Source organism: Electrona antarctica (genome assembly GCF_951216825.1).
Source record: "Electrona antarctica genome assembly, chromosome: 2".
In the NCBI taxonomy this organism is placed as follows: Eukaryota; Metazoa; Chordata; class Actinopteri; order Myctophiformes; family Myctophidae; genus Electrona; species Electrona antarctica.
The window spans coordinates 600,558-619,595 of NC_136807.1; the positions used below are offsets into that span (position 1 = coordinate 600,558).

Below are 19,038 nucleotides of genomic sequence, written 5' to 3' on the forward strand. Positions count from 1 at the left end.
GCCGTCGCCACTATCGTCCTGCGGCGCGGGCGGGATCATTGTTCCACCAATCACAATATTTCCTTCTCACTTTTCTTTCGTATAACGTTTTCCTGGAGCCACTTAGCGGTATACCTTGTTTAGCGCGACTTAACGCAGGACACGGAAAGCTTCTTGTACACACGAACAACATTCACGACACTACATTCAGCCTATATGGAAAGTGTAGATTCAACTCCTTCCTGTGGCCAGCCTGTGACATCAGTGTCTATGACGTAATTATGACATCTATGATGTATAGATGAGATACAATATATTAAAATGGCCTTGAGGAGGAAGATAGGGTGGACGGACGGCTCATATATGGAGACTTTCATGCCATAAAAAAAGATCATGTCCCAAACAAACAACAGACGAGGTGGACGTCACAATGTAACATGTCCATATATGGGCACAACCATTGCCTAACAATGGCAATTTGCGCATGTGGCCCTTCATAGACATAGTGGCCCCTCATAGACATATGGTACATGGGGCACACAGTGGCCCCTCATAGACATATGGTACATGGGGCACACAGTGGCCCCTCATAGACATATGGTACATGGGGCACATAGTGGCCCCTCATAGACATATGGTACATGGGGCACACAGTGGCCCCTCATAGACATATGGTACATGGGGCACACAGTGGCCCCTCATAGACATATGGTACATGGGGCACACAGTGGCCCCTCATAGACATATGGTACATGGGGCACATAGTGGCCCCTCATAGACATATGGTACATGGGGCACACAGTGGCCCCTCAGACATATGGTACATGGGGCACACAGTGGCCCCTCATAGACATATGGTACATCGGCCACACAGTGGCCCCTCATAGACATATGGTACATAACCCTAACCCTAACCCATATGCCACATAGTGGCCCAAATGGATCCGAGTGGCCCCAACTCTAAACATGAGGACGGCGTAGCGGCCTGAACCTCTAGTGACTCTAAATGTGAGTAAGGTTTCAGAACGACCAGAACCCTTTGGACTGCCATAATAAAAATGAAAGTGAAATAATTCAGTATAATATCAAACATATGTGAAGCAAAATGTGTGTGTGTTGAGGTACCTCCGTGGCCTGTTGTGTGTGTAACGCCCAGGATTCGAACTTGGGTCTCCCGCATGAAAGTCCAACATCTTGGGATATCCCTCTGGACCAGGGGAGATATTATACTGTTGAGGCCACCAGGCAGAGGCTCTGAGCCACTCTGCTACACTATAGCGCCACCATCAGGCAGAGGCTCTGAGCCACTCTGCTACACTATAGCGCCACCATCAGGCTGAGGCTCTGAGCCACTCTGCTACACTATAGCGCCACCATCAGGCAGAGGCTCTGAGCCACTGCTACACTATAGCGCCACCATCAGGCAGAGGCTCTGAGCCACTCTGCTACACTATAGCGCCACCATCAGGCTGAGGCTCTGAGCCACTCTGCTACACTATAGCGCCACCATCAGGCAGAGGCTCTGAGCCACTGCTACACTATAGCGCCACCATCAGGCAGAGGCTCTGAGCCACTCTGCTACACTCACCTCCCTTTTGACCTCCTCCCACTGGGAAACCTGATCCAGGTCACAGCACCAATGTAACGCCCGGGATTCAAACTCTGTTCTCCCGCTTGAAAGCCCAATGCATACAAAGTGTAGCGCCGTCGATGTGTCCAGCAGTTTGTTTGAGAGATAAACTCCGGACACACCGACACATTTTTGTTGATGACATTGTTATTTTGGTGTTATTTGTATGCTATGTTGATGAATTGAATACATAGGACCATGCACAATGGAAACAAGTCCCCATGCATGTACGTCTTTGTGTGCACCCTGTGTTGCTAAGCGGCTTCTGATGTGGTCCGCTCATCAAATGCTGTTCGATAGCATTCTGTGTAGAATAGATGCCATCCATCCACCCACCCATCCATCCATCCAGGGCCTTTTCATTCTGTTAGGATGTCATCCATCCATCCATCCATCCATCCATCCAGGGCCTTTTCATTCTGTTAGGATGTCATCCATCCATCCATCCATCCATCCATCCATCCATCCATCCAGGGCCTTTTCCTGCTGTCCTGTGAGTCCGTGTCTTGGCTCCGCTCCGTACAGCAGTGACTCTGTTGTCTGTGTCTTGGCTCCGCTCCGTACAGCAGTGACTCTGTTGTCCGTGTCTTGGCTCCGTACAGCAGTGACTCTGTTGTAGCCACTAACGATCCCCTCCAGAATGCAATCACTAGACAGCATGCATTCTACATTTTCAATATGGCTCAACCATGACCCCTAGTGTCATGAATTGGAATTAGAAATGAACAAATGATGCATGCAAAGTGTAAAGATTGTATGTATGTACGTACAGGTACACTAAATGTAATTGTCCTTTGCATTGTTTGCATATACTTTGGCAGATACAATGCTGACAATGCAAAGAACATATCTGGTCATTTTGGTCAACCAACCTGCAGCCAATATTCACCCCCAATTTTCTGCAGTGTTTGAGACTTTATTTCTTTTTCATTGAAGCCATAATATTGACAAAATAATAGGTTGTTACGAATGATGTGTCATTCCATACTGTATAGAGCCTTTCCAGAGAGCCAAATCACACAATAGCAGCAGTACCGACACCAGGACACTAGCTACTAATCAAATATTAGGCTTGTCTGTCCATTTATGGGTTCATCAAAGCAGTTACGTTTCCAGGCTTCATTCACTATAGAGGGTATGCGCATGCTTAAAGTGAATGGCACATCGAGTGGCAAAGCAACAGGAAAAGTGAGTTTAACATTGTTTAATGTTGTTTAATGCAATCAGACTTCTCTGTGTGGATGTATGGGCTGTCAAGGCCAGAAAGTAGTGTTTTGCCACTCAGTAGGCATTCCTGCATAACTTCTGGGTTTGATGATGTCACGCGTGACGCGCATACCCTCTATATGCAAGGTGATATGAAGTCTATATGCAGTCTATATGCAGTCTATATGCAGTCTATATGCAGTCTATATGCAGTCTATATCCAGTCTAGATGCAGTCTATATGCAGTCTAGATGCAGTCTAGATGCAGTCTAGATGCAGTCTAGATGCAGTCTATATGCAGTCTATATGCAGTCTATATGCAGTCTATATGCAGTCTATATGCAGTCTATATGCAGTCTAGATGCAGTCTAGATGCAGTCTATATGCAGTCTATATGCAGTCTATATGCAGTCTATATGCAGTCTATATGCAGTCTATATGAAGTCTAGATGCAGTCTAGATGCAGTCTAGATGCAGTCTAGATGCAGTCCATATGCAGTCTATATGCAGTCTATATGCAGTCTATATGCAAGGTGATATGCAGTCTATATCCAGTCTATATGCAGTCTATATGCAGTCTATATGCAAGGTGATATGCAGTCTATATGCAGTCTATATGCAGTCTATATGCAGTCTAGATGCAGTCTATATGCAGTCTATATGAGGTCTATATGCAGTCTATATGCAAGGTGATATGCAGTCTATATCCAGTCTATATGCAGTCTATATGCAAGGTGATATGCAGTCTATATGCAGTCTATATGCAGTCTAGATGCAGTCTATATGCAGTCTAGATGCAGTCTATATGCAGTCTAGATGCAGTCTATATGCAGTCTGTATGCAGTCTATATGCAGTCTAGATGCAGTCTATATGCAGTCTATATGAGGTCTATATGCAGTCTATATGCAGTCTATATGCAGTCTATATGCAGTCTATATGCAGTCTAGATGCAGTCTAGATGCAGTCTATATGCAGTCTATATGCAGTCTGTATGCAGTCTGTATGCAGTCTATATGCAGTCTAGATGCAGTCTATATGCAGTCTATATGCAAGGTGATATGCAGTCTATATCCAGTCTAGATGCAGTCTATATGCAGTCTATATGAAGTCTATATGCAGTCTATATGCAGTCTATATGCAGTCTAGATGCAGTCTATATGCAGTCTAGATGCAGTCTATATGCAGTCTATATGCAGTCTATATGCAGTCTAGATGCAGTCTATATGCAGTCTATATGCAGTCTATATGCAGTATATATGCAAGGTGATATGCAGTCTATATGCAGTCTATATGCAGTCTATATGCAGTATATATGCAAGGTGATATGCAGTCTATATGCAGTCTATATGCAGTCTATATGCAGTCTAGATGCAAGGTGATATGCAGTCTATATGCAGTCTATATGCAGTCTATATGCAGTCTATATGCAAGGTGATATGCAGTCTATATCCAGTCTATATGCAGTCTATATCCAGTCTATATGCAGTCTATATGCAGTCTATATGCAGTCTATATGCAGTCTATATGCAGTCTATATGCAAGGTGATATGCAGTCTATATCCAGTCTATATGCAGTCTATATGCAGTCTAGATGCAGTCTATATGCAGTCTATATGCATGGTGATATGCAGTCTATATCCAGTCTATATGCAGTCTAGATGCAGTCTAGATGCAGTCTAGATGCAGTCTAGATGCAGTCTATATGCAGTCTAGATGCAGTCTATATGCAGTCTATATGCAGTCTATATCCAGTCTATATCCAGTCTATATGCAGTCTATATGCAAGGTGATATGCAGTCTATATGCAGTCTATATGAGGTATATATGCAGTCTATATGCAGTCTATATGAAGTCTATATGCAGTCTATATGCAGTCTATATGAGGTCTATATGCAGTCTATATGCAAGGTGATATGCAGTCTATATGCAGTCTATATGAGGTATATATGCAGTCTATATGCAGTCTATATGCAGTCTATATGCAGTCTATATGCAAGGTGATATGCAGTCTATATCCAGTCTAGATGCAGTCTATATGCAGTCTATATGAGGTCTAGATGCAGTCTAGATGCAGTCTATATGCAGTCTATATGCAGTCTATATGCAGTCTATATGCAGTCTAGATGCAGTCTAGATGCAGTCTATATGCAGTCCATATGCAGTCTATATGCAAGGTGATATGCAGTCTATATGCAGTCTATATGCAGTCTAGATGCAGTCTAGATGCAGTCTATATGCAAGGTGATATGCAGTCTATATGCAGTCTATATGCAGTCCATATGCAGTCTATATGCAAGGTGATATGCAGTCTATATGCAGTCTAGATGCAGTCTAGATGCAGTCCATATGCAGTCTATATGCAAGGTGATATGCAGTCTATATGCAGTCTATATGCAGTCTATATGCAGTCTAGATGCAGTCTATATGCAGTCTATATGCAGTCTATATGCAGTCTATATGCAGTCTAGATGCAGTCTATATGCAGTCTATATGCAAGGTGATATGCAGTCTATATGCAGTCTATATGCAAGATGATATGCAGTCTATATGCAGTCTATATGCAGTCTATATGCAGTCTATATGCAGTCTATATGCAGTCTATATGCAAGGTGATATGCAGTCTATATGCAGTCTATATGCAAGATGATATGCAGTCTATATCCAGTCTATATGCAGTCTAGATGCAGTCTAGATGCAGTCTATATGAGGTCTATATGCAGTCTATATGCAAGGTGATATGCAGTCTATATCCAGTCTATATGCAAGGTGATATGCAGTCTATATGCAGTCTGTATGCAGTCTATATGCAGTCTATATGCAGTCTATATGCAGTCTAGATGCAGTCTAGATGCAGTCTATATGCAAGGTGATATGCAGTCTATATCCAGTCTAGATGCAGTCTATATGCAGTCTATATGCAGTCTATATGCAGTCTATATGCAGTCTATATGCAGTCTATATGCAGTCTATATGCAGTCTATATCCAGTCTATATCCAGTCTAGATGCAGTCTATATGCAGTCTATATGCAGTCTATATGCAGTCTATATGCAGTCTATATGCAGTCTAGATGCAGTCTATATGCAGTCTATATGCAGTCTATATGCAGTCTATATGCAGTCTATATGCAGTCTATATCCAGTCTATATGCAGTCTATATGCAGTCTATATGCAGTCTAGATGCAGTCTATATGCAGTCTAGATGCAGTCTATATGCAGTCTATATGCAGTCTATATCCAGTCTAGATGCAGTCTATATGCAGTCTATATGCAGTCTATATCCAGTCTAGATGCAGTCTATATGCAGTCTATATGCAGTCTATATGCAGTCTATATGCAGTCTATATCCAGTCTATATGAATTCTATATGCAGTCTATATGCAGTCTATATGCAGTCTAGATGCAGTCTATATGCAGTCTAGATGCAGTCTATATGCAGTCTATATGCAGTCTATATGCAGTCTAGATGCAGTCTATATGCAAGGTGATATGCAGTCTATATCCAGTCTAGATGCAGTCTAGATGCAGTCTATATGCAGTCTATATGAAGTCTATATGCAGTCTATATGCAGTCTAGATGCAGTCTATATGCAGTCTATATGCAGTCTATATGCAGTCTAGATGCAGTCTATATGCAAGGTGATATGCAGTCTATATCCAGTCTAGATGCAGTCTATATGCAGTCTATATGCAGTCTATATGCAGTCTATATGCAGTCTATATGCAAGGTGATATGCAGTCTATATGCAGTCTATATGCGGTCTATATGAGGTCTATATGCGGTCTATATGCAGTCTATATGCAGTCTATATGAGGTCTATATGCAGTCTATATGCAGTCTATATCCAGTCTATATGCAGTCTATATGCAGTCTATATGCAGTCTATATCCAGTCTAGATGCAGTCTATATGCGGTCTATATGCGGTCTATATGCGGTCTATATGCAGTCTATATGCAGTCTATATGCAGTCTATATCCAGTCTATATGCAGTCTATATGCAGTCTATATGCAGTCTATATGCGGTCTATATGCAGTCTATATGCGGTCTAGATGCAGTCTAGATGCAGTCTAGATGCAGTCTATATGCAGTCTATATGCAGTCTAGATGCGGTCTAGATGCGGTCTATATGCAGTCTATATGCAGTCTATATGCAGTCTAGATGCGGTCTATATGCGGTCTATATGCAGTCTAGATGCAGTCTAGATGCAGTCTATATGCAGTCTATATGCAGTCTATATGCAGTCTATATGCAGTCTAGATGCAGTCTAGATGCAGTCTAGATGCAGTCTAGATGCAGTCTAGATGCGGTCTAGATGCGGTCTATATGCAGTCTATATGCAGTCTATATGCAGTCTAGATGCAGTCTAGATGCAGTCTAGATGCAGTCTATATGCAGTCTAGATGCAGTCTAGATGCAGTCTATATGCAGTCTATATGCAGTCTATATGCAGTCTATATGCAGTCTATATGCAAGGTGATATGCAGTCTAGATGCAGTCTAGATGCAGTCTATATGCAGTCTATATGCAGTCTAGATGCAGTCTATATGCAGTCTATATGCAGTCTATATGCAGTCTAGATGCAGTCTAGATGCAGTCTAGATGCAGTCTATATGCAAGGTGATATGCAGTCTATATGCAGTCTATATGCAGTCTATATGCAGTCTAGATGCAGTCTAGATGCAGTCTATATGCAGTCTATATGCAGTCTAGATGCAGTCTATATGCAGTCTATATGCAGTCTATATGCAAGATGATATGAAGTCTCTGAATTTCTCTGAATTTGTTCTGAAGGTGGAAAAGCCAACCAGAGGCAGAGTACAAAGTGACATCTTGCATTTTGGCATCATATATTTTGCCTTATAAACCTGTGTAGATGTTTTAAAATGTGTCAATTTCAGACAAAAGTGACATAATAACAGGCCTACGGTGTGTATTTTCTGCATTTCAAATATTGACATTTAAGAGCTGAACGTATCTTGATACAAAATGTATGTACATGTTTCAGTCCTGCAGCCAAATACAAATGACAAAATACAAAAAGAAAATGTAGTTGAAATACATGTATTTAAAATACTGCCACACGCACGGACGCATATGGACATGCATGCACACACAAACGTGCGCAGACACGTGCAAGCACGCATGCACGCACGCGCGCACACCCACACGCACACACACACACACACACACACACACACACACACAATTCACACAATGACAATTCACAACACAGATTAATTTTCGGTTCAACTTTTGTTTTTAGAAAAAACACATGACATCATGTTCAGAAACATCTCTTAAAAAAAAGTCTTCAATTTCAATTCAGCTAAAACAAAAAAAACAAATGTACAGGTTTCCAAAAGCTTGGGGGAGTAATTGAATAATACATGAACATGGCCTGCACTTTAATACACACTCACACACTCACACACTCACACACTTACAGTCCTCAGTATGTAGCAAGTACAAACACACACTCACACACTCACACACTTACACACTCACACACTTACACACACGGACACACTTACACACTGACACACTCACACACTTGCACACGGAAAAGACCAGCCTCAAAATGAATGCCGGAACAACACGGGAGTAGGTCTCACAAGGAACTTCATGACACAAGGCAACATTATCAGATTCAACACATTCTGGACGGGAACCCTTTTTTTAAGCATTATGTTATACTTTAGCTATTGAAAAATAGCAGATCTACAAGCTCATACGAGCTTGTAGATCTGCTATTTTTTTTTTAATCGTGAAAACGGGGCGCAAATCTTTGAATATATATTCTTTCAGAGCGAACGTTTTTAACTCAAATCATTGCTTCTGAGGGGGGTCCCTAGAACTACATATTTTCAGATGGGGGTCGGCGGCCAATTACAGATAATTCTGGGGGTCCTTGATGTGAAGAAGGTTGAGCACCACTGACACAGAAACATGGGGTTTTCAGAAAACTGTCAGGATTTAGAAGACAAATGTTTTATATCGGCCTCAGTTCTAAATGGGTTTTAACACATAAACAATAACAATAATAACAATGACAGAGTTAGTGGTCACGTGCTACTGTGTAGTGTCCACGATGTAATACTCTTTATAGAAAATACGTCTTCTTGAACACATACAATGAATGCATTACAAAATGGTGCTGTTAATAGGATTATAAATAATATAAATTATTGGTACATGAATTAAATAAGATGGAAATAAAATTGTCGAGCAAAGCTGATTTGGCACATCCATATAGTCTGCGCTATACAATGATGATTAGGTCCAGATAACATTAACCATGTCTTACAGTACGTTTCAAAAGCGGGCCACAGCCAGGCGGGCCACAGCCAGGCGAACGGGCCACAGCCAGGCGAACGGGCCACAGCCAGGCGGGCCACAGCCAGGCGAACGGGCCACAGCCAGGCGAACGGGCCACAGCCAGGCGGGCCACAGCCAGGCCAATTTTCCAGGTGTGCATTATTTGTCAATGGGACCCGGCGACTACCGGCGATAACTGGCGATAGCAGGCAAACAGGCGAAAAGTGGGCGAAGGAACGTTGGCCGAAAAGATGAAAATAATTCATCTTTTGGGGCGACGTCGATAGTGGGCGATGAAATTCAAATGTCGCTCGCCGTTGTTCTCCCGCTGTTAAAACGCACTGTTAAGGGCCTTTCAAACGTGAAGCGATAAAACGTGCCTATAGTTCGTTTTAAATGAGACCTGCGTTTTTGCTCGGAGCACTGGGGAGCAGCCGCGGTGCGACAACGCAAGCGTATTTACGTGAGCGCGGTACCGTACATATGCACGGTCCCGCGACTCACCAGACCTGGATTCTGTTTAGCTTTTTTTTTTACGCTTGCGTTGTGGCGCCCCTCTTGAGAAGACCTGGAGGAGACCTGTCGTTGATCCAGACCCTCTTGAGCAGACCTGGAGGAGACCTGTGTTGATCCAGGCCCTCTTCAACAGACCTGGAGGAGACCTGTGTTGATCCAGACCCTCTTCAACAGACCTGGAGGAGACCTGTGTTGATCCAGACCCTCTTCAACAGACCTGGAGGAGACCTGTGTTGATCCAGACCCTCTTCAACAGACCTGGAGGAGACCTGTGTTGATCCAGACCCTCTTCAACAGACCTGGAGGAGACCTGTGTTGATCCAGACCCTCTTCAACAGACCTGGAGGAGACCTGTGTTGATCCAGACCCTCTTCAACAGACCTGGAGGAGACCTGTGTTGATCCAAGCCCTCTTCAACAGACCTGGAGGAGACCTGTGTTGATCCAGACCCTCTTCAACAGACCTGGAGGAGACCTGTGTTGATCCAGACCCTCTTCAACAGACCTGGAGGAGACCTGTGTTGATCCAGACCCTCTTCAACAGACCTGGAGGAGACCTGTGTTGATCCAGACCCTCTTCAACAGACCTGAAGGAGACCTGTGTTGATCCAGACCCTCTTCAACAGACCTGGAGGAGACCTGTGTTGATCCAGACCCTCTTCAACAGACCTGGAGGAGACCTGTGTTGATCCAGACCTGGAGGAGACCTGTGTTGATCCAGACCCTCTTCAACAGACCTGGAGGAGACCTGTCGTTGATCCAGGCAACAACGCCTGCGTTCCTCGCTTCACGTTTGCAAGGCCCTTATTACTGCAGCACATGTGCCAATATAACTGTGCATGTGTCGTTGCCAGGTCCAGCTTTACATGCACTTTCCCATCTCTCTTTCTCGTGTTGCACGTTATACGTTTTAAGATGTCAGTGCTATCAGGTAAAGTGCAACTAGGAGTTGTGTAGAAGCCACAAAAACAGATTCTACTGTATCTGTTGGATTGGGGGAAAGCACTGAGTCATAATTGTTTCTCCTCTCCTCTGTTTTGTAACAATTTAACTGTAATGGTACAGTAAATATGACCTACAACACAAATACACATGATCTGTCCTCGTTAAAACATATTTGTGCTGCTGTTTTTACTTCCCATATACAGTAAGTGCTCTTACTGTATGTTCAAAATTATGATATATCTGCTGTCTGGAGGAAACCACCTAACTCCCAACATGTTACGTTTTCAGCAAATTAAAAATATGAGCTCCTAACTCCTAAGTGGAGTTAGGAGGTACTTTTTAATACTTTTCACTGGTTCATTTTTTTTAAACAACACACAGGGTGTTCAATAGCACTGATTTATGAAACAAATGAAGTGAACAGGTGCAGTTAGCTGGTTTGGCAGATCGTTTGAGGATTTAATGGAGTTGGGAGGTTTTTCCCAAAGAACGTCATAATACTTTCCATTGGTTCACTATGTATTTAAGCAACACACAGAGGCACAGGGTGTTCAATAGCAACACACAGAGGCACAGGGCGTTCAATAGCAAACAATCAAATTAATCCAACACGTCAAAAATGTTGGTTTCTTCCGGACAGCAACAATATACTGTGTATGATATGGAAATGACATGGTTCTAAACTGCCTCCCCCCTGGCTCCCCCTGATGGAGGGGAAAGGAACTGGTCTCTATACTGCCTCCCCCTGGCTCCCCCTGATGGAGGGGAAAGGAACTGGTCTCTATACTGCCTCCCCCTGGCTCCCCCTGATGGAGGGGAAAGGAACTGGTCTCTATACTGCCTCCCCCTGGCTCCCCCTGATGGAGGGGAAAGGAACTGGTCTCTATACTGCCTCCCCCTGGCTCCCCCTGATGGAGGGGAAAGGAACTGGTCTCTATACTGCCTCCCCCTGGCTCCCGCCTGATGGAGGGGAAAGGAACTGGTCTCTATACTGCCTCCCCCTGGCTCCCCCTGATGGAGGGGAAAGGAACTGGTCTCTATACTGCCTCCCCCTGGCTCCCCCTGATGGAGGGGAAAGGAACTGGTCTCTATACTGCCTCCCCCTGGCTCCCCCTGGTGGAGGGGAAAGGAACTGGTCTCTATACTGCCTCCCCCTGGCTCCCGCCTGATGGAGGGGAAAGGAACTGGTCTCTAAACTGCCTCCCCCTGGATCCCGCCTGATGGAGGGGAAAGGAACTGGTCTCTATACCGCCTCCCCCTGGCTCCCGCCTGATGGAGGGGAAAGGAACTGGTCTCTATACTGCCTCCCCCTGGCTCCCGCCTGATGGAGGGGAAAGGAACTGGTCTCTATACTGCCTCCCCCTGGCTCCCGCCTGATGGAGGGGAAAGGAACTGGTTGGAATAACGTGTTCCTTCCACGCGCTACGTCCAACCAGGGGAACTCCACCCTGTCAGGTGTAAAGGAGCAACTTGGACACACAGGCATGAAGGAAGCATGAGTTCAAGTCCGTTGCTCTCCCCATGTCCCCCATATATGGGGACTAGGCTGGCGGAGGGTGTGTAGAGCCCAGGATCACATTAGATAATTGACACAGGGGTGAAAAATGGGTTACAAAATTGTGGGATAAAAATTATAAAGAAGGAAATTACATGGTTCACCCATTAAATAGCGGCACTGAGCACTTTGTGTGCAAGATCCCAGGTACAACATATGGTAGTGCAGCCATCTTACCAGGGAAACAACAGAAGGAAGGAATAGCAGGAGAACACAACAGTATAAATGCCTCTTTCAACATTATAAATGCTTCATACAGGTGGCATAATACAGTGTGACACACACACACACACACACGCACACACACACACGCACACACACACACACGACCGTAGTCATTCCATTGTCTTGACATTGACATAAAACAAATAAAATACCATCGGACTGTTCTCATTCTGCATCAAACATACATTCCAAATTGTTTGTTTTTTTCCCGTGGAAATGCTTTCTAGCGAAATGTGTGCGAGTCAAACCCGCGCACGCTGCATGCACGCACAGAGACATACATGATGATAAGTAGAACAAGGTTTTGTTGGCCAGCTGTTTGTATCCGAGTGGAATAGTAAGAGAGTGGCGACGCTATAGCGTTGACTCCCATTGTAACAATGGGATGCGGAAGTGCTCATTCTATCTCAAAGGGATAGTTCCAATGTTTGGAACTATAGCCCATAGGCACCCGCTTTGTCTCAAAGGGATAGTTCCAATGTTTGGAACTATAGCCCATAGGCACCCGCTTTGTCTCAATGGGATAGTTCCAATGTTTGGAACTATAGCCCATAGGCACCCGCTTTGTCTCAATGGGATAGTTCCAATGTTTGGAACTATAGCCCATAGGCACCCGCTTTGTCTCAATGGGATAGTTCCAATGTGTGGAACTATAGCCAATAGGCACCCGCTTTGCGGCGAGATCAAAGCGTGTCGCTACTCTCTTACTAGATTACTCTGGTTTGTATGTGTCTGTGTTTCTGTGATTTATTTTATTTTATTTATTTGGGGTATTGTATTGTTGACACAGGCCGTCGGTATAATAGACAAAGCGCCTTGCCCACAAGCGCACGCGCAGTCGCACAGGGCTTTAAGCAACTAGTCGACTAGTAAACTTGGCAACTAGTCAACTAGTAAAAATCACTAGAAGTTAAAGCCCACAGTCGCACCGGCAAACTGCCCACCCACGCATCCCAGAATCAGAATACATCGCTCTAATCGCATGCACACAAAGTCAGCAGCCCAGCCCAGCACCGTCTGTCTGCCTGTCTGCCTGTCTGCCTGTCTGCCTGTCTGCATGTCTGCCTGTCTGTCTGTCTGTCTGTCCGTCCAAGGGGGGGGGGGGGGGTCATCAATCATCACCTGGCGTGGATATTGGCGATGATGACGCCGTCCTGAGGAAGGACGTCTTTGACGGGCAGCTCGCCGACGCCCTCTCCCCCTCCTCCTCCTCCTCCTCCCCCTCCTCCTCCGCCGCCCTCCCCTGCCCCCCCTCCCCCTCCCCCACCGTGGTCCGTGCTCTCGCAGCTGCTCTGGGGGGACTCTGGAGGAGGCTGGTACAGCACGCTGGCCAACAGGAAGAACGTTATGCCCAGCACCTGTATGTAGGGGGGGGGGGCAGAGAGATTAACATTAAGACCCATTCAGGACGGCGGGAACACCCTTTTGGTGTTTTAAGCATTATGTCATACTTTAGCTATTGAAAAATAGCAGATCTCGGTGCCGCGCTACGAGCTTGTAGATCTGCTATATTTTTATGAAAAATCGTGAAAATGTGGCGCAAAGTTTTGAATATATGTGACCACTTATTTTTTTCGAATTGACATATTGGTTGTTCAGTTTGACCCACCAGTTTTGGAGATATGGCTTATAGAGTAATGTCTTGCAGGGAAACAGCGAGTTGAAAACAGGCTTGAAAGGTTCACTTCTGTGGTCTCTAACATTACACCTAGCTACATGTTTAAGCATTTATTTCGTATGTCGATTTCAGACATGCTCTAGTATGTGAAGAGTGCAATTAACTCATTTTGGATTAAAAAGAAAAGTCTTGCTGCCATGACTGACTCTTGTATCAAAATGAGTCACATATATTATTTCAGAGCAAACTTTTTTTAACTCAAATCTTTGCTTCTGGGTGGGGGGGGGGGGGGGGTCCCTGGAACCACATATTTTCAGATGGGGGTCCGCGGCCAAATACTGATAATTCCGGGGGTCCTCGACATGGAAAAGGTTGAGAACCACTGACAGAAACATGGGTTATCAGAAAACTGTGTGTACTGTCATTACCTTATATATAATGGCAGCTATCAGGGTGTACTGTTATTACCTTATATATAATGGCAGCTATCAGGGTGTACTGTTATTACCTTATATATAATGCCAGCTATCAGCGTGTACTGTATGTCATTACCTTATATATAATGGCAGCTATCAGCGTGTACTGTCATTACCTTATATATAATGGCAGCTATCAGGGTGTACTGTTATTACCTTATATATAATGCCAGCTATCAGCGTGTACTGTTATTACCTTATATATAATGCCAGCTATCAGCGTGTACTGTATGTCATTACCTTATATATAATGCCAGCTATCAGGGTGTACTGTTATTACCTTATATATAATGCCAGCTATCAGCGTGTACTGTTATTACCTTATATATAATGCCAGCTATCAGCGTGTACTGTCATTACCTTATATATAATGCCAGCTATCAGCGTGTACTGTTATTACCTTATATATAATGCCAGCTATCAGCGTGTACTGTTATTACCTTATATATAATGCCAGCTATCAGCGTGTACTGTCATTACCTTATATATAATGCCAGCTATCAGCGTGTACTGTATGTTATTACCTTATATATAATGCCAGCTATCAGGGTGTACTGTTATTACCTTATATATAATGCCAGCTATCAGCGTGTACTGTCATTACCTTATATATAATGCCAGCTATCAGCGTGTACTGTATGTTATTACCTTATATATAATGCCAGCTATCAGGGTGTACTGTCATTACCTTATATATAATGCCAGCTATCAGGGTGTACTGTTATTACCTTATATATAATGCCAGCTATCAGCGTGTACTGTCATTACCTTATATATAATGCCAGCTATCAGCGTGTACTGTTATTACCTTATATATAATGCCAGCTATCAGGGTGTACTGTCATTACCTTATATATAATGCCAGCTATCAGCGTGTACTGTATGTTATTACCTTATATATAATGCCAGCTATCAGCGTGTACTGTTATTACCTTATATATAATGCCAGCTATCAGCGTGTACTGTTATTACCTTATATATAATGCCAGCTATCAGCGTGTACTGTTATTACCTTATATATAATGCCAGCTATCAGCGTGTACTGTTATTACCTTATATATAATGCCAGCTATCAGCGTGTACTGTCATTACCTTATATATAATGCCAGCTATCAGGGTGTACTGTCATTACCTTATATATAATGCCAGCTATCAGCGTGTACTGTTATTACCTTATATATAATGCCAGCTATCAGGGTGTACTGTCATTACCTTATATATAATGCCAGCTATCAGGGTGTACTGTCATTACCTTATATATAATGCCAGCTATCAGCGTGTACTGTTATTACCTTATATATAATGCCAGCTATCAGCGTGTACTGTTATTTTACCTTATATATAATGCCAGCTATCAGCGTGTACTGTTATTTTACCTTATATATAATGCCAGCTATCAGCGTGTACTGTTATTACCTTATATATAATGCCAGCTATCAGTGTGTACTGTTATTACCTTATATATAATGCCAGCTATCAGCGTGTACTGTTATTACCTTATATATAATGCCAGCTATCAGCGTGTACTGTATGTTATTACCTTATATATAATGCCAGCTATCAGCGTGTACTGTTATTACCTTATATATAATGCCAGCTATCAGCGTGTACTGTTATTACCTTATATATAATGCCAGCTATCAGCGTGTACTGTTATTACCTTATATATAATGCCAGCTATCAGCGTGTACTGTTATTACCTTATATATAATGCCAGCTATCAGCGTGTACTGTCATTACCTTATATATAATGCCAGCTATCAGGGTGTACTGTCATTACCTTATATATAATGCCAGCTATCAGCGTGTACTGTTATTACCTTATATATAATGCCAGCTATCAGGGTGTACTGTCATTACCTTATATATAATGCCAGCTATCAGGGTGTACTGTCATTACCTTATATATAATGCCAGCTATCAGCGTGTACTGTTATTACCTTATATATAATGCCAGCTATCAGCGTGTACTGTTATTTTACCTTATATATAATGCCAGCTATCAGCGTGTACTGTCATTACCTTATATATAATGCCAGCTATCAGGGTGTACTGTCATTACCTTATATATAATGCCAGCTATCAGCGTGTACTGTTATTACCTTATATATAATGCCAGCTATCAGCGTGTACTGTTATTTTACCTTATATATAATGCCAGCTATCAGCATGTACTGTCATTACCTTATATATAATGCCAGCTATCAGGGTGTACTGTCATTACCTTATATATAATGCCAGCTATCAGCGTGTACTGTTATTACCTTATATATAATGCCAGCTATAAGCGTGTACTGTTATTACCTTATATATAATGCCAGCTATCAGTGTGTACTGTCATTACCTTATATATAATGCCAGCTATCAGTGTGTACTGTCATTACCTTATATATAATGCCAGCTATCAGCGTGTACTGTTATTACCTTATATATAATGCCAGCTATCAGGGTGGACTGTTATTTTACCTTATATATAATGCCAGCTATCAGCGTGTACTGTCATTACCTTATATATAATGCCAGCTAGCAGCGTGTACTGTTATTACCTTATATATAATGCCAGCTATCAGTGTGTACTGTCATTACCTTATATATAATGCCAGCTATCAGGGTGTACTGTCATTACCTTATATATAATGCCAGCTATCAGTGTGTACTGTCATTACCTTATATATAATGCCAGCTATCAGCGTGTACTGTTATTACCTTATATATAATGCCAGCTATCAGGGTGGACTGTTATTTTACCTTATATATAATGCCAGCTATCAGCGTGTACTGTCATTACCTTATAAATAATGCCAGCTATCAGGGTGTACTGTCATTACCTTATATATAATGCCAGCTATCAGCGTGTACTGTTATTACCTTATATATAATGCCAGCTATCAGCGTGTACTGTCATTACCTTATATATAATGCCAGCTATCAGTGTGTACTGTTATTACCTTATATATAATGCCAGCTATCAGCGTGTACTGTCATTACCTTATATATAATGCCAGCTATCAGCGTGTACTGTTATTAATAATGCCAGCTATCAGGGTGTACTGTCATTACCTTATATATAATGCCAGCTATCAGTGTGTACTGTCATTACCTTATATATAATGCCAGCTATCAGGGTGTACTGTTATTACCTTATATATAATGCCAGCTATCAGCGTGTACTGTCATTACCTTATATATAATGCCAGCTATCAGCGTGTACTGTTATTACCTTATATATAATGCCAGCTATCAGCGTGTACTGTTATTACCTTATATATAATGCCAGCTATCAGCGTGTACTGTTATTACCTTATATATAATGCCAGCTATCAGGGTGTACTGTCATTACCTTATATATAATGCCAGCTATCAGCGTGTACTGTTATTACGTTATATATAATGCCAGCTATCAGGGTGTACTGTCATTAATAATAATAATAATAATGGATTTTATTTATAACGCACTTTATATTCCAAGGAATCTCAAAGTGCTACAGAAAATAAAAGCAGAAGAAACAACACACCATTAAAAACATCTAATAAAACAGGAACATTTAAAACATAAGGAACATTTAAAATATAGGGCAGGGCTATAAAAATGCTTTGCTAAAAAGGAAAGTTTTTAGTCCTCTCTTAAAACTGTCGACCGACTGTGGGGCTCTCAGGTGGGCGGGGAGAGCGTTCCACAGTTCGGGGGCGACCGAGCAGAAGGCCCGGTCACCCATGGTGCGTAGGTTTGTTTTTGAGGGTTTGAGGAGGTTGGTGTTTGAGGAGCGGAGGGAGCGGGTAGAGGATTGAACTGTGACAAGTTCCTTGAGGTAGGGGGGGGCATTGCCGTGGATGCACTGGTGGGTTAGCAGGGAAATCTTATATTCAGTCCGGAATGAGATGGGGAGCCAGTGGAGTGAGCGGAGGATGGGTGTGATGTGCTCGTATTTACGCACTCTCATCAGGATCCTAGCAGCGCTGTTCTGAATGTATTGGAGCCTTTGAAGGCTCTTGCTAGGGATCCTGATGAGAAGTGCGTTGCAGTAGTCCAACCTGGAGGAGACAAAGGCGTGGACCAACTTTTCAGCATCAGGTAGAGAGAGGGTGGGACGGAGTTTGGCTATGTTTTTAAGATGGAAGAATGATGTTTTGCAGAGGTGTTTGATGTGGGCCTCATAGTTGAGGTGGGGGTCCATTTTAACACCCAGGTTTGTGACAACTGATGAAAGTGGAATGTCCTGGCCAGAGAAGGTGATGCTTGTTATGGGGGATGATTGAACCTGGTGTGGGGTGCCGATGAGAATGGCTTCTGTTTTGGAGCTGTTTAGTTGCAGGAAGTTGTGTTTCATCCACGCCTTTATCTCCTCCAGGCAGATGGTGAGTGTGGATGAAGGTGATGAAGATGGTGACGGGGAGGACAGTGGGGCAGCAGAGCAGGGAGGGGTTGGGTCCAGTTTTATGTACAGTTGTGTGTCATCAGCATAGCAATGGAAGGATAATCCATGCCTGCTGATGACACGGCCGAGGGGAAGCAGGTACAGAGTGAACAGGGTGGGGCCAAGCACAGAGCCCTGGGGGACACCACATGTGA

The 19,038-nt window shown here is 43.2% G+C and overlaps 1 protein-coding gene across 1 annotated transcript in view; it reads right to left on the reverse strand.

Annotated features, from left to right (window-relative positions):
* Nucleotides 1-13,492: 13,492 nt before the first annotated feature.
* The window catches only part of slco4a1 (solute carrier organic anion transporter family, member 4A1), a gene marked incomplete at its 3' end in the record, with an annotated part of 45,036 nt that continues 39,490 nt past the window's right edge, over nt 13,493-19,038 (reverse strand). Inside the window, exon 12 of the mRNA XM_079490627.1 lies at nt 13,493-13,732. Within this exon, the coding sequence (XP_079346753.1) occupies nt 13,493-13,732 (240 nt within the window). The remainder of the gene's footprint in view (nt 13,733-19,038) is intronic.